This window comes from Saccopteryx leptura, chromosome 2 (genome assembly GCF_036850995.1).
Source record: "Saccopteryx leptura isolate mSacLep1 chromosome 2, mSacLep1_pri_phased_curated, whole genome shotgun sequence".
NCBI classification, from domain to species: domain Eukaryota; kingdom Metazoa; phylum Chordata; class Mammalia; order Chiroptera; family Emballonuridae; genus Saccopteryx; species Saccopteryx leptura.
The window spans coordinates 179134238-179160395 of NC_089504.1; the positions used below are offsets into that span (position 1 = coordinate 179134238).

The 26158-nt window shown below is 46.4% G+C and overlaps 1 protein-coding gene across 45 annotated transcripts in view; it reads left to right on the forward strand.

Moving 5' to 3' along the window:
* R3HDM2 (R3H domain containing 2) overlaps nucleotides 1–25117 on the forward strand; it is a 223684-nt gene extending 198567 nt beyond the window's left edge. For 27 of the 45 annotated variants that reach the window (XM_066369420.1, XM_066369422.1, XM_066369421.1 and 24 more), the window contains 13 exons: nucleotides 1652–1827; nucleotides 6454–6504; nucleotides 7047–7148; nucleotides 8753–8995; nucleotides 9332–9458; nucleotides 10111–10271; nucleotides 10730–10884; nucleotides 12341–12441; nucleotides 19921–20090; nucleotides 20719–20866; nucleotides 22954–23051; nucleotides 23387–23471; nucleotides 24090–25117. In XM_066369420.1, the coding sequence (XP_066225517.1) occupies nucleotides 1652–1827; nucleotides 6454–6504; nucleotides 7047–7148; nucleotides 8753–8995; nucleotides 9332–9458; nucleotides 10111–10271; nucleotides 10730–10884; nucleotides 12341–12441; nucleotides 19921–20090; nucleotides 20719–20866; nucleotides 22954–23051; nucleotides 23387–23471; nucleotides 24090–24430 (1958 nt within the window). In that variant the 3' untranslated portion in view covers nucleotides 24431–25117. The remainder of the gene's footprint in view (nucleotides 1–1651; nucleotides 1828–6453; nucleotides 6505–7046; nucleotides 7149–8752; nucleotides 8996–9331; nucleotides 9459–10110; nucleotides 10272–10729; nucleotides 10885–12340; nucleotides 12442–19920; nucleotides 20091–20718; nucleotides 20867–22953; nucleotides 23052–23386; nucleotides 23472–24089) is intronic. The other 18 variants (XM_066369401.1, XM_066369411.1, XM_066369405.1 and 15 more) reach the window with 6 other exon arrangements.
* The last annotated feature ends 1041 nt before the right edge of the window (nucleotides 25118–26158 follow it).

Genomic DNA, 26158 nt, shown 5'->3' on the forward strand with positions numbered 1-26158 from the left:
AGTTATTAGAATATTATTAACTATATTCTCTATGTAGTTTTCCTCTTCATGACTATTCTATAATTTTTAAAAAATTTTATTTATAAATTTTAGAGCAAGAGAGGAAGAGAAAGAGAGAGAGAGAGACAGAAACATCAATCTGTTTCTATATGTGCCTTGACCAGGGGTTAAACTGGTTATCCCACTAGGGCCATTTTGTACTTCTTTACCTTTTTCACCCATTCTCTAACAATTTCTTTTCTTTTTCTTTTTTTTTTATATATAGAGAAAGACAGAGACAGTTAGGTGGGAAGGGAGAGAGATGAGAAACATCAACTTATAGTTGCGGCATCTTAGTTGTTCATTGATTGCTTTCTCATATGTACCTTGACTGGGACTCCAGCCGAGCCAGTGACCTTAAGCTCAAGCCAGCCAACCACGGGGTCATGTCTATCTATGATCCCACGCTCAAATTGGTGATCCCGCACTCAGGCTGATGAACCCATGCTCAAGCCTTAAGATTTCAAACCTGGGTCCTCAGTGTACCCTCTCAGTCTTTTTTTTTTTCTTCTTGTGAGAGAGAGAGAGGGAGGGAGAGGGATGAGAAGCATCAACTTATAGTTGTGTCTCTTTAGTTGTTTATTGATTGCTTCTCTATGTGCCTTGATACCAGGGGTCTCAAACTGAGCCAGTGACCTTAGGCTTCAAGCTAGCGACCTTTGGGCCAAGCCAGCGACCTTGGGATCATGTGGATGATCTCACGCTCAAGCTAGCAAGCCTGCACTCAAGTCATATGAGCCCACACTCAAGCCAGTGACCTGGGTGTTTCAAACCTGGGTCCTCAGTGTCCCGAGTCAACATTCAATCCACTTTACCACCAGTTAGGAATATCCCCTCTCAGTCTTTCACACCCTCCTGTTCATCCTTCAAGCCCATCTCTGCTGCCACTTCCTCTTTAAAACCTTCCCTCTAACCCTTCCAGGTGTTATTGCTTCCTCATCGTTGTTTTCATAGAACTTTGTTCATATCAATGATGCATCCCTATCCTTATGAGATTGTAATCATTGTGTGGGTGTTCATCTTTTGTCTGGAGAGCCTGTGCTGTTTAAGGACAAAGACTGTGTTCCCTTCATCTTAGTGTCCCCAGTTCATGATACAATGTCTGGTACATAGTAGATAGTCAGGAAAAGTATTTTATGTGAATGCATGCATGACTTGGAGAGCCTGGAAATGGGGAAAATAGATGAAGGTTGTATGTATTTGTGTACACAGACATGTGCTTGGAGAGGCAAGGCTGCCTGCTTAGCAACTTTTGTGAGATTCTGCAAGTTGAAAAGAAATTAAAGAGAAGACAGCCTCTTGAAGGACTGGGAACCTGTACTTTCCCAGGAAACAGCTATCGAACCATGATGGACAGATTTTAGGCACTTAGCCTCACATTTTCTTCAATTCTAAAACCAAACATGACTGTGCCTAGAGAGCAGAAACCTGCTAACATGAGGACTCCCATCACCAGGGCAGCTGAAATGCATCTGTGCTAATTTGTGGGTCTTCCCAGGACATTTGGGGAAATGGACAGAAAGAGAGTGAGGAAAGACTAGAGCCCTGCAGCTGGGGTGGTATGTTCATGACTTGTGCTTACAGCTCTTGGTGGGTCTCCTCTTTGCCTTAGGCATGGCGCTAGGTGCCGCAGAAGTGTGCAACCAGGTCACCTCATCCCAGTCTGTCCGGGGCCTTCTCCCTTGTACTGCCCAGCAGCAGCAGCAGCAGCAGCAGCAGCAACAACTTCCTGCTCTCCCACTCACACCTCAGCAACAGCCACCCTTGAATAATCACATGATCTCACAGGTGAGTCACCACTCAGTGCCAGAGCCCCCTTCACTCAGAATCAAGCAAGCTCTGAAAGTACAGTCATGTCTCTTGTGCTGTGGGTGGCAAGAAAAATCTGTTTTTGGAGACATGCCACTCTCTCCCCCTTTTCTCATTTGTTATTTTTGGGGAAAGAAGAGTTAGGATGAAGGTTTGGCCAAAGTGCTCTTTGTAGAGCCAGTCTGGGAGATTTTTGCTATATATATTTTTTCCTCTCCCTTCTGAAAATTATCAGTGGGATCTTTTCCTCCATTCCACATTTCTGCTGTACCCCATCTCCATCTACATCCTGTGTAATTAACAGTATGATTTTTCTCACTATATATAGAGAGCTTGAAAAGATCACATCTTCCATCATAGTCTAACTGAATGTACTCATGTGACTGTGGGCCTATAAACATACATTTTTATGTATTGGGGTTGGGGTAAAGCAAATAAAACCCAAGACTCCTGCAATACCTATGCCACAAGGCACAGAAAAACACCCCAATGTTTTCTCTTTTCCATGCCATAAAACAGCTCTTTCTTTTTCCTTCAGTTGTTGGATGGGTACATGTTGGTACCAGCAGGGGTGTGAGTGAAGTTCTGCTTCTGTGGAGGCCATCCAAGCCATCAGCATAAGAATCAAATCCTATTCTAAATGGAATTTCAGTATTCTAGGTTTAAAAGTCTCCTTAATACCCTGCGGAGAGCTGCTCTGAGCTCTTTATGAATAGAATCCATGATTTATCCTGAAGTATTTGCTGGTAGTCAGCAAAAGCCCTAAAAGCCCATGTCTTTTAGGCTGCAGTTTAAATTCTTTTTTTTTTTTTTTTTTTTCATTTTTCTGAAGCTGGAAACAGGGAGAGACAGTCAGACAGACTCCCGCATGCGCCCGACCGGGATCCACCCGGCACGCCCACCAGGGGCGACGCTCTGCCCATCCTGGGCGTCGCCATGTTGCGACCAGAGCCACTCTAGCGCCTGAGGCAGAGGCCACAGAGCCATCCCCAGCGCCCGGGCCATCTTTGCTCCAATGGAGCCTTGGCTGCGGGAGGGGACGAGAGAGACAGAGAGGAAAGCGCGGCGGAGGGGTGGAGAAGCAAATGGGCGCTTCTCCTGTGTGCCCTGGCCGGGAATCGAACCCGGGTCCTCCGCACGCTAGGCCGACGCTCTACCGCTGAGCCAACCGGCCAGGGCTTGCAGTTTAAATTCTTGTTTCACCTGCCAGGATCCCTCACCTCTCTGTTTAATTAATCCAGCTTGGCCTGGAACATATCTCTCCCATAGGTACAAGAAGTAAGTCCCAAGCACTCATACCCCAGGAATTGGAAACTAGAGTGGACAGACCCCAGAATGGCCCAGTACTACCTCATTCAAACATTGTGACATGAAGCTAAAATAAAGAACGGTGAAGATCTAGGAAACCCTGCTGCTTTGTGTTTTCATGTAACACATACAGATCATTCTAGTTCTTCATCTTAGTCCCTAAATCAATTTCTCTATAATCCTGACTTACTTTCTTCTTCTACCAACACCTGTCTCATTAAATCTCATTCATATCAGTTACGTCACTCCATACTGAAGCATGACATCTGTGTGTGCTTTTCCCTGTCTGTGTCTTAACTCAGACCTATAAGTGGGTAAAACTCTGTGCTTCTCCCTGTGGCTGTCTTCTTCTGTGTTTCTGTGTGTGTATGATTCACTTTTCCAAGATCCCAGAATTTTTTTAGTTTTCTAAAATGTGTGTATTTTGCCTGACCTGTGGTGGTACAGTGGAGAAAACATTGACCTGGAATGCTGAGGGCACAGGTTATAAACCCTGGGCTTGCCTGGTCAAAGCATATGCAAGAAGCAACTGCTATGAGTTGATGCTTCCTGCTCCTTCCCTGCCCCACCTTTCTCTCTCTCTCTCTCTCTCTCTCTCTTTCTCTCTAAAAATCAATAAATACAATCTTTAAAAAAATAAATTAAATTAAATGTGTGGATTTTAATATAGTCTTGCTCCCTTTTCTTTTTCTTAGACTTCCATCTACCTCCTCCCTCTATCCATATCTAGAAACAGACAGCAAGAATGGAATGGAAATAAAGACATAAGTAAAAAGAAGAACTATTTTGGACTGAAAAAATGTTAGACAGGATGTCCAAGTGACTGGCCCTGAACTCCAAACTTTTACTCAGATTCTATCTGTGCTTCTGCATCATGAGGATCAGTAGGTCAGCTGTTGGTATTGACTGACCTCCTGCAGGGAGTATGGTGCTGGGTTAGATAGGGGACAAGGGAACATTATTTGGTATAGAGATCTCTGCTCCCTCAGAAATTATTCCTGAGGTTGTGATCACAGACTCCAAAAATTTTATCCTGGTTAAGTTTTGGTATCCCCGAAGCACTTATGGTAGCTGCTAATATTATACTACCCCACCCCACCCACTATATGTAGTCTCTTTTTTCTTTTTCTTTCTTCTTTCTTTTCTTTTCCAAGTGAGAGGAGAAGAGACAGACTCAGCTCCCGCGTGCACCCTTACCAGGATCAACCTGGAAAACCTAGTCTAGGGCCAATACTCTGCCCATCTGAGGCCATGCTTACAACTGAGCTATTTTTAGCTCCTGAGGCAAAGTCTCCACAGAGCCATCCTGAGCACCCAGGGCCAATGCACTTGAACCAACTGAGCCATAGCTGTGGGGGGGGGGGGGGGGGAGGAAGGGGTGGAGAAGCAGATGGTTGCTTCTTCCGTGTGCCCTGACCAGGAATCGAACCCAGGATGTCCATGTGCTGGGAACTCTACCACTGAGCCAACTTACCAGGGCCACCTTTTCCTTTCTTTTCTCTTTTTTCCTGTCTCTTAGTGCTGGTGGCTCTCCAAAGTCAAGTTGCTGAGCCCCAGAATACTTATAGTTCAGTTTCTCAAATGGTACATCACAGAGCAAGGATGAAGGAAGTGACCACAAGTACACACACGCACACACTGTACTTACTCTAAATGTTTTTCTTTGTAGGAGAAACTAGAAGGTAATTACCTTTAGCTCTGTAGCAGGAGGATTTACCCCAGGCTTGGAGACACTGCTAGCTAAACTCTGCTCCTTCCCTTCTTGGCAGACCTCTGCTATCAGAGCAGGCCTCCATATCCTGTATCAGTAGAACATGTGAAACCAAGTAGTAAGGCTGAGGATTTAAAGGGCCAGAGGCTACCTTTTGCCCAACTTACTTAAAGTGGAAGGACCTCTTAAAAAGATGCCTGCTGAGCCCTGGCTGAATAGCTCAGTTGGTTAGAGTGTTGTCTTGATACACCAACGCTGTGGGGTTTGATCTCTGCCATGTCACATACAAGAATCAACCAATGAATGCATAAATAAGTGGAACAACAAGTTGTTTTTTTCTATTTCTCTCTGTCTCCCTTCCTGTCTCTCTAAAATCAATATATTAGAAAGTTGTTGTTTTTTTTCTGTATTTTTCTGAAGTGAGAAGCAGGGAGACAGAGAGACACTCCCGCATGTGCCCAACCGGGATCCACCCAGTATGCCCACTAGGGGGCGATGCTATGCCTATTGGTTGTGGCTGGAGCCATTCTAGCGCCTGGGGCAGAGGCCATGAGCCATCCCCAGCGCCCAGGCCAACTTTGCTTCATTGGAGCTTTGGCTGCGGGAGGGAAAGAGAGAGAGAGAGAGAGAGGAAGGAGAGGGGGAGGGATGGAGAAGCAGATGGGCACTTCTCCTGTGTGCCTTGGCTGGGAATCGAACCTGGGACTCCTGCACGCCAGGCCGATGCTCTACCGCTGAGCCAACCAGCCAGGGCTACTTTTTTTTTTTTTTTTTTGACAGAGACAGAGTCAGAGAGAGGAACAGCTGGGGATAGACAGGAAGGGAGAAAGATGAGAAACATCAATTCTTCATTGCGGCACCTTAGTTGTTCATTGATCGCTTTCTCATATGTGCCTTCACCTGGGGGCTACAGCAGAGTGAGTGACCCCTTGCTCAAGCCAGCGACCTTGGGCTTCAAGCTAGCAACCCCACTTTCAAGCTGGTGAGCCCTGCTCAAACCAGCAACCTCGGGGTTTTGAACCTGGGTCCTCTGCATCCATTCTGATGCTCTATCCACTGCACCATCGCCTGGTCAGACTGTTATACTTCTTTCATTCCCTCCCTCCTGCTAGAGTGGAATGGAAAGAATATGTCAGGCAGAACAAGGTTCCCATCCAAGCTCTGTCATATTAACTGAGATCCTTGATGTGTGATTTGATTTCTCTGAACCTTACTATCTTAACTGCAAGTACAAGTTATATTTCCTCATAAGATTATTGTGAAGCTATAATAATAAAAAGTATATAAATGAGACAATGTATATAAATGTTATTTCCATCTCTTATCCTAGCCTCTCCCCTTTTTCCCACCCCTCCTACCACCATCAGGGGCCGTGGCTGGAGGACTGATGAGGGATTGAAATGTCTAGAGCAGAAGAAGAGTGAGAAAAAGTAACTTCCCATTAGTTGGTTTAGAATACATCAAATCCACCTGCTTGAGGCTAGTGAAGGGACTGAAGGAACAAAACTTAAAACTAGGCTATTTATATTTTATTCCTAATCCCTCCCTGTTTGCTTATGGGAGCATTTTTCATACTTCCCTCACAGCCTGGAGTTGCACAGAACAATCTTGGAGCAGGAGGAAGTAACCAGAACCAGGTGTGAATTGGCTGTATTTTCCTTTTCTGCCTTTGGGAGGGAGGTGATCCTTGTGAATGAGTACTTTCTCCAGGAGAGCTATGCTGTGAAGTCAGGAGTATGGCGGGGAGAGCTGAGCCAGACTGTGGATGACCCTTCCTACAGAAGTAGGGATTTGAGAAGGGTTATGATCATACTCCCCAGGAATCATATGTTCAGAAAAAATGTTTTGGGCAAAGCTATGTTTGTAATCAGGCAGCAGACCCTGGCTCTAAGAGTTCTAAAATTGCTCACAACAGCTGCAGAGTTCTCAGTGGCTAATGAGGTGGGGTGTGCAGTGGGTCTCCCCACATAGGAGAGATTGCCTATTCATCAGAGATGGGAAAGCCACAGATATCCTGGGCTTGGTCTCCAGCCTGCTCAGCAGCCTTGCTATTCATGTGAAATTTCTTTTATGGCTAATGTTGTTGTTCCTTCCCCTTTCCTCTCCATCTCTGCCCTGCTGCCTTTCCTGATGCTTCCCTTTTCTCTTCCGTTTTCCACGTGTCTCTGCTGGTCCACAGCCAGTCCCAGCTCTGCAGCCCTCTCCGCAGCCTGTTCAGTTCTCTCCAGGCTCCTGTCCCCAAGTCCTTCTGCCAGTCTCTCCACCCCAGCAGTACAACATGGTATAAACTTCATTCCCCCTTTCTGCCTTGTCCATGTGTGGCCTGTATCTCTGGGTATGTCTGGGTCAGTTTGTGACAACCTTCCAAAACAGTTGTACTTTTGGGGGGGCCATGTTAAAAGATGTTTGTTCTTGAGGGGCCAACAAAGGTTGAACTATACTCCATTCTAGTGACCTCTTCACAGCAATTTCACTGTCAAAAGATGCCGAAACAAAAGATAGAGAGGAACACTGAATTCCCCTGAGTTTTAGGAGGGGAAATGAAATCAGATGTTGGTCTATCCTGAACTCCTCATCATTTTCTTAAAAAATAACACAATTGCATACTTCTCCAGCACCATGGGTAAAAACTTAAAATGTTCCCCTCTCACACCATGTTATTTTATATTAAAAAAATAACCTTTTCTAATGCATAACACTTGCTGTTTAGTTTGCACCTTGAGTACAAATCCTTTGAAGATCTGATTTGCCTCATAGTTGATAAATTCTATCATTATAGGAGAGCTGACTTTTTATTTTGTGTTAATCACACCTGTCTGCTTTTTCACTATAATCCCCTCTTTCCTCCCACCTCTTATCTCCATGCTGAAGAGTCCTAGAATATGGACCTCAAAAGAATCAGCAATCCAATCCTCTTGTCAACTGTTTCTGCCCACTAAGGTAGTGAAATAGCAACTTGAAGATCAGATCTCTGAAAATTGAGTAAAACCACAGGAAAGCATTACCTTTAGTTTCTACTAGTTTGGGGGAAAAAGTTTGTTTTTTGTTTTGTTTTTTTCAAAAGAACTTCTACTCTGTGTGTGGATGTGTTTGTGTGTGTGTCAAGTACTGTCCAGGGATCAGAAGGGATGAGGAAGCTAACAAACTCTAACCTCTCACCGTGCAAGTGAGAGATGGAACACCATCACTCTTGCTGCTTAGAGAAGAGGGCTGAGAGAGAAGGCAATTACAGACTAGCCAGTCAGTCTCGCCCTCCAGCTCAGCCACTCACCCTGGTCTCCTTTTAGAGGTGAGAATTGGAAATAGTTTCTGAAGGACAGGAGAACTCTAGGCAAGTGTCAGAGAACAGAGGTGGAAATGACCTCGAGAGGGAGTGAGGAGATGAGCAGCAGGAGTGGGAGCCCACCCGTCTTTCTGCTGCATAGGCAGAGGTGGGGAACGTGAACCAAGCCACCCATAATCCTCAAGTTGTTATCTGGGTCCTTTATTATAAAAACGGGATTTTTGGCAACATAGGTGTACTTTGTTCAGTTGGAGGCATGAGGAAGACAGGAAGTGGAAAGACTCAGTCTTTTTATTAACCATCTAGTTTGTCCTATTTTTTTTTTAATGTATAGAAGTTATATCAAAGCTCCTATCTCCCCAGGACAAATTCTGATAAAAATCATAATCAGAATGGCCATTGTTACCTCATATGTGGTAAGGGGTCTAGCTTCCCAGGGCACAGAGGCAGGAATGTGCCAAATTTGGTGTAAGTAAGGAAGGCTATAGAGGGGGTTGCTATTTCTGTCTGTCTGTATGTATGTCTGTCTGTCTTATGTTGAAGCCAAAGACATAGGGCTTGATACGACCTCAGTCCTTGATTCTCCCCCACTCTTTCAATAGGCAGATGACCTCAGCAACACCTTTGGACAGATGAACCTTAGCCGCCAAGGTTCTACTGAAGCAGCTGACCCATCCACAGCTCTGTTCCAGCCCCCGCTCATCTCCCAGCACCCCCAGCAGACTAGTTTCCTCATGGCTTCTGCTGGACAGCCCCTCCCCACTTCTAACTATTCCACCTCTAGCCATGCACCGCCAGCTCAGCAAGTCCTGCCAGCCCAGGGCTACATGCAGCCCCCTCAGCAGGTAAGCAGCTCAGGTTCCCAGCTTAAATCACTGATTCGGTTTGTCCAGTATTATAATCCTCTCTTCCTCTTGACAGACCAGAGGGGATACCTGTCCCTCACCTCCATTTCCCCACCTTGCACTTGAGAGTTGTCTTTCTAGTCAGAACGATGTCTTTCTAGATGACGCAAGTCTTTCCTGTTCTGTTTCAAATTTGTGTACCAGTGCTGCAGTTGCAGACCCAAAATATCCCCATTTATAGGTTTTTGACCATCAATCCTGATGCATTTAGTAGTTTGGGGATGTTGGGACTGAATTTGAGGGAGCTTCTCACACATCTGTTTCCTCTCGCCATAGATCCAGGTTTCTTACTATCCCCCTGGACAGTATCCTAACTCCAACCAGCAATATCGACCTCTGTCTCACCCGGTGGCCTACAGCCCCCAGCGTGGTCAACAGTTGCCTCAGCCCTCCCAGCAGCCTGGTAAGGGGAACTGTTAGTGAATAGGGGAGGGGCAGAGGCAGGGAAAGAGAAAAGAATTATCTCCCTGTTTTTTTTTTTGTTTTGTTTTGTTTTTGTTTTTGTTTTGGTTTTTTTTGTATTTTTCTGAAGCTGGAAACAGGGAGAGACAGTCAGACAGACTCCCGCATGCGCCCGACCGGGATCCACCCGGCATGCCCACCAGGGGGCGATGCTCTGCCCCTCCGGGGCATCGCTTTGCTGCGACCAGAGCCACTCTAGCGCCTGGGGCAGAGGCCAAGGAGCCATCCCCAGCACCCGGGCCATTTGTTGCTCCAATGGAGCCTCGCTGTGGGAGGGGAAGAGAGAGACAGAGAGGAAGGAGAGGGGGAGGGGTGGAGAAGCAGATGGGTGCCTCTCCTGTGTGCCCTGGCCGGGAATCGAACCCAGGACCTCTGCACGCCAGCCCGACGCTCTACCACTGAGCCAACTGGCCAGGGCCTATCTCCCTGTTTTAAAAAAAAAGCAGGAATGATTAGAGTCCTAAAGAGGTACTCAAGATCTCCAGAAAAAGAAAAGGTAAAATAGATAAGTGAAGAGAAATTGTTGATAGAGTGTGACCTCCCAAACATTGTTGAGACCATGCTAATGTCTTCTCTGCCTTACCCATCCCTAGGTTTACAGCCCATGATGTCTAATCAGCAGCAGGCAGCTTACCAAGGCATGATTGGGGTCCAGCAGCCACAGAACCAGGGCCTGCTCAGCAACCAGAGGAGTGGCATGGGGGGCCAAATGCAAGGCCTGGTGGTTCAGTACACTCCACTGCCTTCTTACCAAGTGGGTACATTCTGCATTGGGAAAGATCACCGGGTCTTCAGGATAAGGGAAAGGAGGACAGCCTCCCACATCATACAATCTGACAACTCTAACACTGAAATATTGTTCACTTCACCCCTAAAAATTTTAGGTGTTTTTCCTCAGAGAAAGCCCAGAGAGTCTGAGAAGAGTCTTTAAGTTGTTTGATCTTTATACAGCCGTGCAAATGAGTACATGCCCAGAAAAGTAGGCTCTAAAGGAAACCAGCCTCCTTTCTCTACATCAGATGGTCAAGGGTGGTATTTGGAGAAGAGGGCAATGGAGATAGCTCTGTCAGCCTTTCCTTTAGGCAGATAATAGGAAGAGTCTCAGAGAGGTAGAGAAAGAAGTTTGAGTGTCTTAGTTTAGTGATGACTGGGCTGTTCTCGGGTGAACTCATTGGGAGCACACGTGGTCATTCTCTTCTCACCTCCACTCAGGTCCCAGTGGGTAATGACTCGCAAAACGTGGTTCAGCCACCTTTCCAGCAACCCATGTTGGTCCCTGTGAGCCAGTCTGTGCAAGGGGGCCTCCCAGCAGGGGGCGTGCCAGTGTACTACAGCATGATCCCTACGGCTCAACAGAATGGTACGAGGTGAGGACTCCCAGAAGGTCCAGGAACATCTTCCATAGACCTTTAGCAACTGTTGCACCCCAGTTTTGTTTTCACTGGCCTAAGAAAAGAAAGGCAGGGATAAAGAAAGATCCCATTGGTGCCCTAAAGCAGTGGTCCCCAACCCCCGGGCTGGGAACCGGTACTGGTCCGTGGGCCATTTGGTACCGGTCCGCAGAGAAAGAATAAATAACTTACATTATTTCCGTTTTATTTATATTTAAGTCTGAACGATGTTTTATTTCTAAAAAATGACCAGATTCCCTCTGTTACATCCGTCTAAGACTCACTCTTGACGCTTGTCTCGGTCACATGATACATTTATTCGTCCCACCCTAAAGGCTGGTCCGTGAAAATATTTTCTGACATTAAACTGGTCCGTGGCCCAAAATAGGTTGGGGACCACTGCCCTAAAGCACGTAGAAATATGAGGGAGTTCATTCCCCTTTCCTCCTCCTTGATTTGACATTTCCATAAGAGCTTATCAGTAGAAAAAAATTCCCACTTCTGACACAGAAGCTTTATAATTTCCCATTTTTTGTTTTTCTAATCAGTGAGAATCAGAATTATGGGATAGAGATTGCTCATTAAAAGAAGCAATTTGGAGTTTTATACATGTAAAATTTTCTGTGTATCTCTGTTTATATCCATGGATGAACCTCAGGTCTATTTATATGTATCTTAGGATAGACTATATAGTTGATAGAATTTTAAAGGTAGAAGGCACCTTAGAAATATCTAATCCACTCCCCTTGTTTTATTTTCCTCCCTTTTTTTTCTTTAATTTTCTAAAATAAATGAAGAAGTTCCAGCTAGGGATGTTAGGAAACCTACCTGAAGTCACACAGGTAGTTTAAAGCTAGAACTCAAGTCTGGGCCTACCTGTATGTATTTCTTTGTGTCTCTCTCAGTGTATATATGTTTATTTCTGTCTTTGTATGTATGTCTCCTGTTGTCTTGAGTTTTGTGGGGGGTTTTCCCTGTTTGTCTTTAGGTGTCTCTGTTCACCATTGTGTAAATATCCTAAATCACACATCTCCTTAGTTTATTTTTATTCATCTCTCTCTTGCACTGTTTATCTGTCTCGGGCACTCTCTTTGTGTGTCTGTTGTGTTTCTCAGAGTGTGTGTGTTTATTTGTGTTGTGTGCATGGATGCACATATATGTATCTGATGTTTCCACACTGTTGGGAAGAGCACGTGTCACTAACATTTCATCTGTAGCACTGATTAGCAACTTCCTAATTGAAAGATGATCAGGTACAAATATATATAATTAACTCTGAACAGATTAGTGATTTTAGAAATTGCATGGCAAATTGGATTGGGAAAGGCTTAGAGCTGCCTCTGCCTCCCACTAGGGAGGCCTGGGAAGTAGCAGCTGTTTGCTGTTTGCTCCCTCTGCCACTTTCCCACCCCTCTCTTTTCCATTTCCCCAGCCCTTCTGTGGGGTTTCTACAACATCCTGGCTCTGAGCAGTACCAGATGCCTCAGTCTCCCTCTTCCTGCAGTCCACCACAGATGCCACAGCAATACGCAGGTAAGACAATAAAAATTTGGAGGTGTCTTGGGCACTGACGACTAAATGCTGCTGAAGGACTTGTGCCCTAGATCTGGGAAGGGCAAAAAGGGTTCAGGCATTGGCTGTGTCCCCAACTGTGACCACCATCAGGAAGAAACACCAAAGTACTGGCTGGTGTTTTCCAGGGCTGCTGAAATTGACCTCTCAAAAACGGCGAGGTTGGTTGCCCCATCCCTGTCCCTGGGAAGCCCTATGTCTGATTGGGGGTTCATTGTTTTCTTTCCTCCTTGGCTTTTTTTTTCCTTTTTCTGAACTCAGCATTGCATTTACCGCATGCTTTTGAGATGTGAAGTGCTTACCTCTGTCTCCTTCACTCATTCTTCCTATAGACCGCTTTTTTTCACTCTTGGGGGTGTGAGAGAGGCTGATAAAATGTTTTTTAAATTGTATCTTAGATTTATTTAGCAAGTTTTTATATGTGCTCACATACATTTTATCATCTTAATTCTTACCACAACTTCATAAAGGGAATATTTAAGCCTCAAAGAGAATAAATGACTTGCCTAAAGTCACAATTCTAAAACTTGAACTTTGGTCTTTTGAATTTTTATATCCTATGCCGCATCCTCAATAACACATTTTCAGTAGGCCTCTATACTCTATTCCTTTCCCTCCAATGGGACATAAATGAATATTGGGTTAAGCAGCTAAAGGCCCCCTTTGGAGGGACCCGTTCTCCCAGGTGAATAGACTTAAGCCATGCAGCCTGTCACTGTCTGCCTCTTCCAAGAACTCCCACAATGCACCAAGTACAGCTGCCCTTGTTTGTATCACCACCACCCTCCCACTCACACACACACACATAGCATTATGCTGCAGTTAAAGAAACTTCAGAGATTCTGGAAGAGAAGAGGTCTTAATGTAGCTCTATTGCGGAAATTCTGCTCTATTGTGGGAATATCTGAGTGCCCTCTTCTGGTAAGAGGGTGGTACTTTTGCCATTTTCCCCATTTAGAAATGTACTATTTTTCATATAAGATTTTTTGCACTCTATGTTGTATGCTGTGGAGTGGATTCCAGAATTTATCGTGTTCATAGGACAGGATCAGTTGTTGCCTTTAAGAAACAATTACTGGCCCTGGCCGGTTGGCTCAGCGGTAGAGCGTCGGCCTAGCGTGCGGAGGACCCGGGTTCGATTCCCGGCCAGGGCACATAGGAGAAGCGCCCATTTGCTTCTCCACCCCTCCGCCGCGCTTTCCTCTCTGTCTCTCTCTTCCCCTCCCGCAGCCAAGGCTCCATTGGAGCAAAGATGGCCCGGGCGCTGGGGATGGCTCTGTGGCCTCTGCCCCAGGCGCTAGAGTGGCTCTGGTCGCAACATGGCGACGCCCAGGATGGGCAGAGCATCGCCCCCTGGTGGGCAGAGCGTCGCCCCATGGTGGGCGTGCCGGGTGGATCCCGGTCGGGCGCATGCGGGAGTCTGTCTGACTGTCTCTCCCTGTTTCCAGCTTCAGAAAAACGTAAAAAAAAAAAAAAAAAAAAAGAAACAATTACTGCCTGACCTGTGGTGGCACAGTGGATAAAGCGTCGACCTGGAAATGCTGAGGTCGCTGGTTCGAAACCCTGGGCTTGCCTGGTCAAGGCACATATGGGAGTTGATGCTTTCAGCTCCTCTCCCTTCTCTCTCTCTGTCTCTCGCTCCTCTCTCTCCCTCTCTGTCTCTCTCTCCCTTTCTCTCTCCTCTCTAAAAATGAATAAATAAATTTTTTAAAAAAATTAAAAAAAAAAAAAGAAACAATTACTTTTGTCTTAATTCAGACCAAACATGGATCACCCACAGGCTGGGAGGTTTTAAATTCAACATCTCTTACCCTTTATTACATTATTGGCCTCTCTAGATGTTTCTCCTGATGTCCGCAGGGGCAGTTGACCTTGAAATTCCCAGCAGGGTATGGAAATTGTAGAAACAAGCTCCAAGAACCACTGTAGCTTTTGGTGGTGCTTGATACCGCAGGGCATTTTTTCCTACTTGTTAAAATGAGTGTGTGTGTGTGCCTATGGATGTACTGTCCTTGGTGGCACATCTGTTCATCTTCAAATGTAAGGTCTTTGAATATGAAAAAAAAACAAGTAAAAAGAACTTATTACCTACTCTGGACCTAGTGTTGGGTTAAGAAAGCTGAAATAGCCGTTGTTCTGAAAGTTGGCAGCACTTAGAGGTCTGGACTGGGATTGGAAGGAAATAATCTAGGCTCTTCCCTAATCAGTAGAAATGGAGGAAACCCTCTTTATCATCTAGTTCCCTTGCTTCTCTGGAACTTTCTGTTATATTTCCTGTCTTCCTAGCTACCCTAATTGATCCTAGGCATCTGACTGACCGCTTGTACTTTTCCTAGCTGATGGGACCCTATGTCCCATCTAAGAGACCATATTCACAATAGCACTGACTTTTAAAGTCTTCAATCCCTGCTCATAAAAATGTAAGAGGAGCCTGACCAGGCGGTGGCGCAGTGGATAGAGCATCAAACTGGGATGCTGAGGACCCAGGTTCGAGACCCCAAGGTCGCCATCTGGCTTGAGCAAAAGCTCACCAGCTTGGACCCAAGGTCGCTGGCTCAAGCAAGGGGTTACTCGTTCTGCTGAAGGCCCGTGGTCAAGGCACATATGAGAAAGCAATCAATGAACAACTAAGGTGTCAAAAATGAAAAACTGATGATTGATGCTTCTCATCTCTCCATTCTTGTCTGTCTGTCCCTATCTATCCCTCTCTCTGACTCTATCTTGTTCCTGTATTTAAAAAAAAAATGTAAGAGGATGTAGAAAAAGTACCTCCTCTGTCTTCCTTTCCAATTTACCCTTTACTGGGAAGATAGAAGACCAGCATAGCCCACAGAGGCTGCTGTATCACGTTCAGAGAGCGGTCACCAGCCCTTCTGTCATGTAGCAACATGGTCACTTTTCCAAAAATAAAGGCAGGGATTAGGATTGGCTGTTCCTGGAACAACTGTTCTGGTTTATTAATACATTTTTGTAGTTGCCCAATTTATACCCAGGCCTGGACCTTAATTCCTCCATTGTGATATCAGATATAACTGTATCCCCCAAAAACACTTTTTTACCACTAAAATGATGACTTGCAGGTCTCTTGAGGTTTCTTCAGATATGCTGGTCTGGGGGAGATACACACAGACATGATATGGCAGTGACACCTTTACCCACTCTCCCAACTCACAGTGACACAACAGTGTGGCCGAGTGAGACACATACACACAACAGCCTCTCCTACTGACTGGCTTGTTGGTAGCTGAGGGGTTACCAAGGCTGAGTCTTTTTCCCCCCAATCCCTGAAGAAATCTCTCTCCCCCATCAAAAAAGGAAAAAAGACCAGATACTTTTGGATTATATTCTGTAATTTGGGAAAGATGACTGTGGATTTTATTTCTCTAGACATTCCTTTCCATAGATTTGATTCCTGGTGGTAAGGAAGAAGCCTTATCGGTCTTCTACCTCAGTGATTCTAAAAAACCAACTAAACAAAAACCAATTCTACCAGACATAAATGTCATCTGTTTGTATTTATGTGGTTTGCTCTGCCCAATCGACCTTTCTGCCCAGGTTTAATGATGCCACTTAAAAAGCCATTCACACGTCCCCTCTCCTTTCAGAGCTTTCAAGCTGAAATTGATTTCCTTATTCAAGCCCCTTCTCCCTCTTCCCACTCCAGTGCAGGCTTCTTCCTCCCACCTGATTATATGGAAGTGCTGTCACTGGGCAGTGGGGTAGGTTTTTTTTATTGCCACGTTCATTAAGAAGTAGCGACAGTTCAGCTGCTAACGAATGCCAGGGCTTCTGGCTTGAGGAAGAGAAGCATAAAAATCAGCTCATCAGCTGAGTAGTACTCTGTGTCCTTGGCTGAGTGAAGGAACAATGCTCCAGGCCAGAAGGGAAGGACTTGTGGGAAGGGGCTCAGAACTGAAGCTGTGACTGATAACTCTGGCTTTGTTTTTGTTGGGAATCAGAGAAAATAATATGAGGACTTTGTTCTCTTTTCCCCTTCCCTTTATCCCCTAACAGCTCCTTATGTCGACATGTTGGTATTAGAAAGAGCTTCCACCACCTTGTTTACACTCACATGCTCCACACAAACATCCTCCACACACATCCTCCACACGCACGTCCTCCACACGCACGTCCTCCACACGCACCCTCCACACGCACATCCTCTACACTTGCATATCCTCCACACGCGCGTCCTCCACATGCGCGTCCTCCACACGCGCGTCCTCCACACGCACCCTCCACACTTGCATATCCTCCACACGCGCTTCCTCCACACGCACCCTCCACACTTGCATATCCTCCACACGCGCGTCCTCCACACGCGCATCCTCCACACGCATATCCTCCACACGCACATCCTCCACGCACATCCACACGCACATCCTCCACACGCACATCCTCCACGCACATCCACACGCACATCCTCCACACACATCCTCCACACGCAAATCCTCCACACACATCCTCCACACGCACATCCTCTACACTTGCATATCCTCCACACGCCCATCCTCCACTCACATCCTCCACACGCACATCCTCCACACACATCCTCCACACGCACATCCTCTACACTTGCATATCCTCCACACGCACATCCTCCACACACATCCTCCACACGCACATCCTCTACACTTGCATATCCTCCACACGCACATCCTCCACACACATCCTCCACACGCACATCCTCTACACTTGCATATCCTCCACACGCACATCCTCCACGCACATCCTCCACATGCACATCCTCCACACACATCCTCCACACACATCCTCCACACGCACATCCTCCACACTTGCATATCCTCCACACACATCCTCCACACTTGCATATCCTCCACACACATCCTCCACACGCACATCCTCCACACACATCCTCCACACACATCCTCCGCACGCACATCCTCCACACACACATCCTCCACACGCACATCCTCCACGCATATCCTCCACACGCACATCCTCTACACTTGCATATCCTCCACACGCACATCCTCCACACACATCCTCCTCACGCACATCCTCCACACTAGCATATCATCCACACGCACATCCTCCACATGCACATCCTCCACGCATATCCTCCACACGCACATCTTCCACGCTTGCATATCCTCCACACGCACATCCACACGCACATCCTCTACACTTGCATATCCTCCACACGCACATCCACACGCACATCCTCCACACACATCCTCCGCACGCACATCCTCCGCATGCACATCCACACGCACATCCTCCACACACACATCCTCCACACACATCCTCCGCACGCACATCCTCCACACGCACATCCTCCACGCTTGCATATCCTCCACACGCACATCCTCCACGCACATCCTCCACACACATCCTCCGCACGCACATCCTCCTCACGCACATCCTCCACACGCATATCCTCCACACGCATATCCTCCACATGCACATCCTCCACACACATCCTCCACACGCATATCCACACGCACATCCTCCACACTCGCATATCCTCCACTCTTTCTTGGCCCTGAGCATTAGGCTCAGATTATGAACTGCCTTCCAGGAAAGCTGTAGATTTGATTATTTTTGCCTTGGTCCCCTCAGGTAGCAATGAGATGTTTGAATAAGGTCAATTGCAATTTTGTTGGTAGAGGATGTTGGAGCAGGTGGGGATCTTAGGATGGGAAAATGAAATGCCCAAAGCAACTATAATAAGGGGGGGAGTATTAAATGTATGACACTCTACAACTGTGTAATTTTCCTATGGTCCTTCTACAAGCCATGTTGATGAATACCCTGTGCCCCTTGAAAAGGTTTGGAGAGGTATGAGCCTGTCCCTCTGAGTATTTGTGCTCTTTGATTAGATGAAACCTGGTGGGGGACACAAATCGACTGGGGAATAGGACATTGCAGATGCTGTGTCTCCTGAGCGATTCTTTCAGGCCTCCTGCTGATTCTTTTCCTTCCCGTGACTGATGCTACCTGAGAAAAGCAATCACACTCACTTCCCAGCAGGACTGGTGCCCAGGGCAGAGGCTGCAACATTTCCTGTCACAGGAAGCAGTGTGATAGCAGCGGCAGTGGCAGCCCAGAGCACCGAGCCATGAAAACTGCAGCACTGCAGCAGGTTTTTGAGTTAGCAAGCCTTGGCCCGTTTCTCTGCCACCACACATACATGGAGTCAGCCTGCCCCTTTACAGAAATATGTCCTAGGAGGCCAAGAGCAAGCTCTCACACTGGACCGTTCCCTGTGGGGAAGCAGAGTTCCTGCCTATTTCTCCCAGCAGTGACTGTCTATCGAATAGCTCTTTAACCCCTGACCTTACTTTTCACCGTGAGGAAGATTCAAGACTTAATGTTCCTGCTCATTGAGCCCTTTCTTTCCCCCAGCCTGTGAGAAGGGAAGGCTCTCAGTGGTTGCCTGTACTAAAACCTCAGGATCGTATTAGTGAAAAGTTCAGAGAGGATCTGATCCTCCCACTCCTTCCTGCTATCCCTGCTCTGATTCAGAACCTCCTCATTGAATTTCCATAGCTTCCTGGCTGGTCTTCCTGCCTCTAGTCTCTCCTTCCCCTCAGCCATCTTACATTCAGCCACTTGAGTTTGCTCTCTGAAGCACAAATCCTATTCCCAACACTACAGAATAAAGACCCTCACCAGAATATGCTTCATACTCTTGACACCAACTATTTACTTAATGTCTAATTCCCTAATAGACTGTCCATCCCATGAAGGCAGGGACCAGTTTTGTTTGTTTTACACCCAGTGCCCAGCATAAGAACTGGCACATAGTAAATGTTTGATAAATGTTTGCTGAATAAATAAGCAGATGTATGTCATCTCCTGCTACTTACTTTACATAGTGCCCTATGCCTTAGCACCTTGAATTGTTTGTCATTTCCTGAATATGACATACATCTCTGCCATTCTCTCTGCTTGAAATGTTTCCAACTCACCCTACTCTTGTCCAAGACATACCTTTTCAGTCTGGCTTGGTGAAGCTGTGTAAATTCATCCTCTCCAGAACCACCAGAGATCACTAATTTATCTGCAGCTCTTACCAGAAAAACCTGCACTTGCCTGTAGCCTCGCCCAAACCCCAGCCTGGAGTCTGTACCATGCCTAGATATTTGAGCAGTCTAACTTGGTCATTTGATAATTCACAAGTTTGACAGAATGGAGCAGTTTTCTGCCAAACATACCAAAGTACCCCTTACCAGATAAAGGTCAGGAGAACACTGGCATCTGGGACTTATGTCCCTTCCACTCAAACTTCCACTGGTTTGGGGAGAGGGAGTTAGAAACCAAATCAGCAACTATCTCAGATTCCTGGCAGGACACAGTTTAAGTAACCGTGAAGAGAGTTGGTGGATTTGTTTACTGGCTTTCCTACTCAGGGTTAGCTGACAGACCAAAATATAATTCGAATTCACAACCAACTGCTTTCTTCCTGCCACTCAGGAGTGTCACCTTCTGGACCAGGTGTGGTAGTCATGCAGCTCAATGTCCCTAATGGACCCCAGCCTCCCCAGAACCCATCCATGGTCCAGTGGAGTCACTGTAAATATTACAGCATGGACCAGCGTGGACAGAAACCTGGAGACCTGTACAATCCTGACAGTGGCCCCCAGGTGAGTCCTGCAACTCAGCGGTGTCTTGGCAAGGAGGCGACCAGAATTGATTAAGCAGTACCCATGTCTTGCCCTGGGTACTTTTTTTTTTTTTTACAGAGACAGAGAGAATCGGAGAGAGGGATAGACAGGGACAGACAGACAGGAACGGAGAGAGATGAGAAGCATCAATCATGTTTTTCCTTGCGACACCTTAGTTGTTCATTGATTGCTTTCTCATATGTGCCTTGACTGCGGGCCTTCAGCAGACCAAGTAACCCCTTGCTCGAGCCAGCGACCTTTGGGTCCAACCAAGCTGGTGAGCTTTTTTTCTTTTTTTGCTCAAGCCAGATGAGCTCGCGCTCAAACTGGTGACCTTAGGGTCTCGAACCTGGGTCCTCCGCATTCCAGTCCAACGCTCTATCCACTGCACCACCACCTGGTCAGGCTTAAAACAGTATTTTAAAAAGTGGATAGTAAAATAGTAATACTAAGTAGGGACTAAGGGGCAGTCTGAAAGAGCAGTCTGACTTGGCAGAGTTCATTAAGAGAAGTTTCCTAAGGGAAGTAAATTTTAAGCCAAGCCATAGGAGTATCTAGAGAGTAATATGATTGGTGTTTATATGATATGTACTCTTCTCTCCCACAGGCTAACACACAGATGAGCAGCAGCCCTGTGACATCTCCTACCCAGTCTCCAGGACCCTCTCCTGTCAGCAGCCTCAGCAGTGTCTGCACAGGACTCAGTCCCCTTCCTGTCCTCACACAGTTCTCCCGGCCTGGGGGTCCAGCACAGGGTAAGCGGTTAGAATGGGGATGTCGGCTGTCAAATTCATCCTTCACATCCCATTCCCAAGTGGGGAGATTGAGAGGGTAGCAACAGGCAGGCAGCCAGTGTGGCTAGTCATCCAACTCTGGGAGCCAACTGTTAACACCCTTGTTTAGGTCAAGGACACTTTTTTTTTATTTTAGAGAGAGGAGAGAGAGGAAAGGGAAGAGAAGCAGGAAGCATCAACTCCCATATGTGCCTTGACCAGGCAAGCCCAGGGTTTTGAACCACAAACCTCAGGGTTCTAGATTGACACTCTTATCTACTGCACCACCACAGGTCAGGCAGGCCAAGGACACTTACCCCTCTTTAGAGATGCCCATAGTTAACTTGCTGCAGATCTCAATTTATATATTTAGTATTTACTACCAAGTAAGGTGACTGTGAGCCAGGGAAAAGAAGTTCACTGAATCTTCAAAGGAACCAAAGAGTTCAACCCATCCATACTGAGTCTGAGGCCTAGGACTATGAGGTGTATCAGAAACAGTATGGTTTTAGAAGTTAAAAGATGGCCCTGGCCAGTTGGCTCAGCGGTAGTGTCGGCCCAGTGTGTGGAAGTCCTGGGTTTGATTCCCAGTCAGAGCACAGAGGAGAGGTGACCATCTGCTTCTCCACTTCTGCCCCCATCTCTTTCTTTCTCTGTCTCTCTCTCTCTTCCCCTCCTGCAGCCTTGGCTCAAATGGTTCTAGCAAAGTTGGCCCTGGGCTGAGGATGGCTGCATGGCCTCGCCTCAGGCACTGAAGTGGCTTGGTTGCCGAGCAACAGAGCAGCAGCTCAGCAGGGCAGAACATCACCCTGTAGGCGGCTTGCCAGCTGGATCCTGGTTGGGTGCATGAGGGAGTCTGTCTCTGCTTCCCCGCCTCTCAATTTATATATAAAAAAAATTTTTTTTAATAGAAGTTAAAAGACTTGGGGTCAAATTCTACTTCTACCACTACATAGCTTTATAATGTTGAACACATTACTTAAACTTAGAACCAGGTATCAGTTTTCTAATCCATGGAATAGGCTTAATCACACATATGAAGGGAATCATCTTATCTGATTTCTGCTTTGGTTGTCACAAACAATATAAAAATAAGATGGGAATATGATTTTAAAACTTTAAAGTGATCTGAAGTATATTTATCAATATTAATAGCTAACACTTATAGTGCTTAGTATGTATCAAGCATTGCTATAAGTGCTTTACCTATCATATTTATTTAACCTTCCCAGCAACACTAATGAGGGGGAAACATACCCAATATCCCATTTTCAGTTACAGAGCCAGGATCTGAACCCGAGCAGTCTGGCTCCAAGTCCGTGCTCTTGTCTACTACTCTGTATTCTTCTTTTCTTTTCTTTTAAGATTTTATTTGCCTGACCTGTGGTGGCACAGTGGATAAAATGTCGGCCTGGAACACTGAAGTCACCAGTTTGAAACTCCTGGCTTGCCTGGTCAAGGCACATATGGGAGTTGATGCTTCCTGCTTCTCCTTTCTCTCCTTCTGTCTCTCCCTCTCTCTCCTCTCTCTAAAAATCAATAAATTAAAAAAATTAAGATTTTATTTTATTTTAGAGAGAGAAAGGCATGGGAAGAAGAGCAGGAAGCATCAACTCATAGTTGCTTCTTTATGTGTCTTAACTTGGGCAAGCCCGGGGTTTCGAACAAGCGACCTTGGCATTCCAGGTTGATGCTTTACTACGCCACCACAGGTCAGGCCACTAATCCATATTCTGACATGAATCAGAAGCTTGATCTCTGGGTTTGGAGTAGGGAAAAATCTGTATAAGAAATAAAAGACATTCATAAGGGTTTGTTGGTTTCCTCTAGGGCCTTTTGTCTACAATAGACAGTCTTTCAAGGGTAAGTGAACCTAATAGCCCTATTTGTCTGAGATATAGCTGAGAGCTAAGGTGTTTATAAGAGAAACAACTCTTAAATCAGTCACATGGGCACTCCTATTACAGAAAATGTAGGAATAGTATCCATCTCCAAAGCCCCCTAAAATCTCATAAAAATCATATTGTGAAGTTCAAACTCCCAGAAAAGCATCTGCTCTTCCTTCCTAGGTGATGGGCGCTACTCCCTCTTGGGTCAGCCATTACAGTACAATCTGTCCATCTGCCCTCCTTTGCTCCACAGCCAGTCAACTTATGCAGTGCACCAGGTAAGGGTGTCCAACATCAGCCTTAGGACCATCAGATACCCCTTCCCATCTGGGTTCCCATCTCTGACCTATCCACCTCAGCCAGCAAGGTAGACAAGGCAGACAACAGAGACAATGGACAAAGTGGGAGGTGCCTTCCAGTACTCATTCTTTCCACCCTACCCCAGAGCCAGGAGGGAGGATCTCTTTCTCAGTGGCCACTTGCTGGTCAGTCTGACTGCCAGGTGTGTTAGGATCCATGGGTTGGTCCTGCTCCTTAATCTTTCAGACAGACACTGGGATGCAAGGCAGTCGATGCTATTTACCCAGATGAACATTATCTTTCAATGTTGAAGGGACAGACTGGATTGAAGCATGGAAACCGGAACAAGAGACAAGCACTCAAATCTGCCTCCACTGACCTGGGGACAACAGATGTTGGTGAGTGACAGGATGCTAAATCCCCAAGAGAATGTGCTCACCCCTCTAGCCCTACATTATCAGCCCCAGGTGGCTGGGGAAAGCCAGCTTAGGGTTGGGAGTGGAAATGGGAGCCGTTTGTACTATGAGCAAGGAGAAACTAAAGAAGTGAAATATCTTCATCCTCCTTTCCTCCTTACCAAGCTATTCCAGGTCCTGGGGAGGATGGTGGTAAAAGTGAGCTATGGATCTGTAGAACGTATTTCAGATTAGGCTATATTGACTTTGTGAAAGGACATCAGTAAAAGCCATACTTCTTCACAGTAACAGCTCCCTGTGAGATAACGGAAGTATGAGACTCCAAATCTTAAATCTGGGATTCCGCTTTCTAGCCTCTTCTTGCCAACGTCTCTCTGCTGGAAGGGAAAGGTTCCTTTGTCTCTCCTAGTTGCCTTGATCAGTCTGGATGGTGGGGAATTGTGTTGATTAGGGAAGGAGAAAAGAGCTAAGTAGGAAAGGCCGGGCATTTGAGGACATTATATACAGACTTGGTCAACTGGATACTTCTCTGCTGGGCTGCTGTCTAGTCTTTCCTACTCTAACCCTCTCATAACCATGTCCTCTTTCCTCCCTTTCCAGTCCTGGGGCGGGTGCTGGAAGTGACAGATCTCCCTGAAGGCATCACTCGAACTGAAGCGGACAAACTCTTCACTCAGCTCGCCATGTCTGGCGCCAAGATCCAGTGGCTCAAGGATGCTCAGGGGCTGCCTGGTGGGGGTGGGGGAGATAATAGTGGGACTGCGGAGAATGGCCGCCATGCAGACCTTGCTGCCTTGTACACCATCGTGGCTGTGTTCCCCAGCCCCCTGGCTGCCCAAAATGCCTCCCTTCGCCTCAACAACTCCGTGAGTCGCTTCAAACTTCGAGTGGCCAAAAAGAACTATGACCTGAGGATCCTGGAGCGAGCCAGCTCCCAATAAACAGAGGAAGGGAAGGGACTTGCACAAGAGGGGTGGGGAGGGAGTTGAGGCACCCTGACAGACTATGGACAGAGGGAGAAAGGAAGATGACGGACACTAAACTGGAGCCTGAGACAGTAGGACTGAAGATAGGGCAGACAGACACACTGGCACTGGACTTCTTCGTCCTCCCCTGCCATGGGTCCTCCCTCTTTTTCCCTGGTTGGCCTCCCTCTGCTTCTCCTTCTTCCCATCCTCTTCTATCATTTTCTATCTCTTCTCCCTCCATGAAATGAATTTCTTTCATATTTTTTGTTCAGGTAGAATTGGGAGGGTCCTACACTCCCCTGTTCTCCTATTTCCCTACCATCCCAAGCTCCCTTTTCTTTTTTGGTCTTTTTGGATATATTTATATGGACAGAATTAAGAAAAATGAAATTGATGTACCTTTCCTCTCAGCCACCTTGTCCCCCCAACCTCACAGAGCTAACCCTGGCCCCAGCTCCAGAAACACTTGCACATTGTTTGTTCAAGGTCCATGCAGCAGTGACAGACACAATATTTCATTGCACATACAGATGTTTGCTGGGTATATTCACTGTAAATTTTATTTAATCTGATTTTTTTTTTGTTTGGGGGTTGTTAGGGGGGAAGTTGATTTTGTTTTTAAATATAAAAAAAAATCTGTCACTGGACATCAGTTCCTGTTTTTCTTTTGCCGCCCTGGTGTGGGTAGGTGTTGGAAGTCCAGGGTAAGTACAGCCCCATAGAGTTGAGGGATTTGATGTGGGTTTGGATGACGTTTCTAGCATATGAACACATATCTTCCTAACACGATTCCCTGTGTCCCATACTTCTCACACATAATTCCGATAGGGTGCTGGATTTCTTATGGGACCTTGGTTCTGGGCTCTCCCAGCTGCCACTAATTGGTTCATCAGGCATACCACCTCTCACCTCCGGAGCTCTTGAGTTCTCACCAGTAAAATAAGAGAGTTGAACTAAAGGTGACCTGAGAACCCTATTCTGTGACACTCTTTTAGGGTCCTCAAGGCTGAGCTGTGGAGGAGTGAGGTCCAGAAAATGGGTTGGATTCTGGCCTCTTACTTGTCTATCCAGTCTGCTGAAAATCAGGGAGTTGTGGGCCTTTCTTTAATCCAAAAGCCACAGGATTGGATTCTACCTGGCAGGAGCAGAAGTGGACATTTCCTACATAAAGCTCCATCAGCTAAACTTGCAGTCAAAGATGCCACATTACCCCGAAGTGTTCAGCAGTCCCTGTCCTGTGCGGCTGAAGAGAGGTGAAGAGCCGAAGTAACCTTCCTGCGGGATGAAATTTTTCCTGTCTCAGGCTTCTCAAAGATAACCTGTTGTTCAGCCTGTCAGACCAGAGTCATTAAAAAGCCTGTAGACCGAGAACTATCCAGCAGTCCCTTTTCAATCTCACCAACCCCTTAAAGAGAGAGAGAAAAAGCAGAAATGATAGAGAACATTGCCCTGGAAATCTCTTGGGTCCGTGTAGCCATATCTCTAGCTAGGCTCCTCTGAAGCTTGTCTGACCCAACCTCCAACATAATCCTTTACTTCTTTAGATACAAGGGATAAAGTAGCACTGCATTGCCACCTCCAAATTACTCCCCTCTGAGAGGGTGTATCTCCCTTTTCAGCCATGTCGTGCACAGAGCAGAAGGCTGCGTGCCTGTGAGATAAGAATGCCAGATAACTCACCAACCCATCAGTTCATATGCT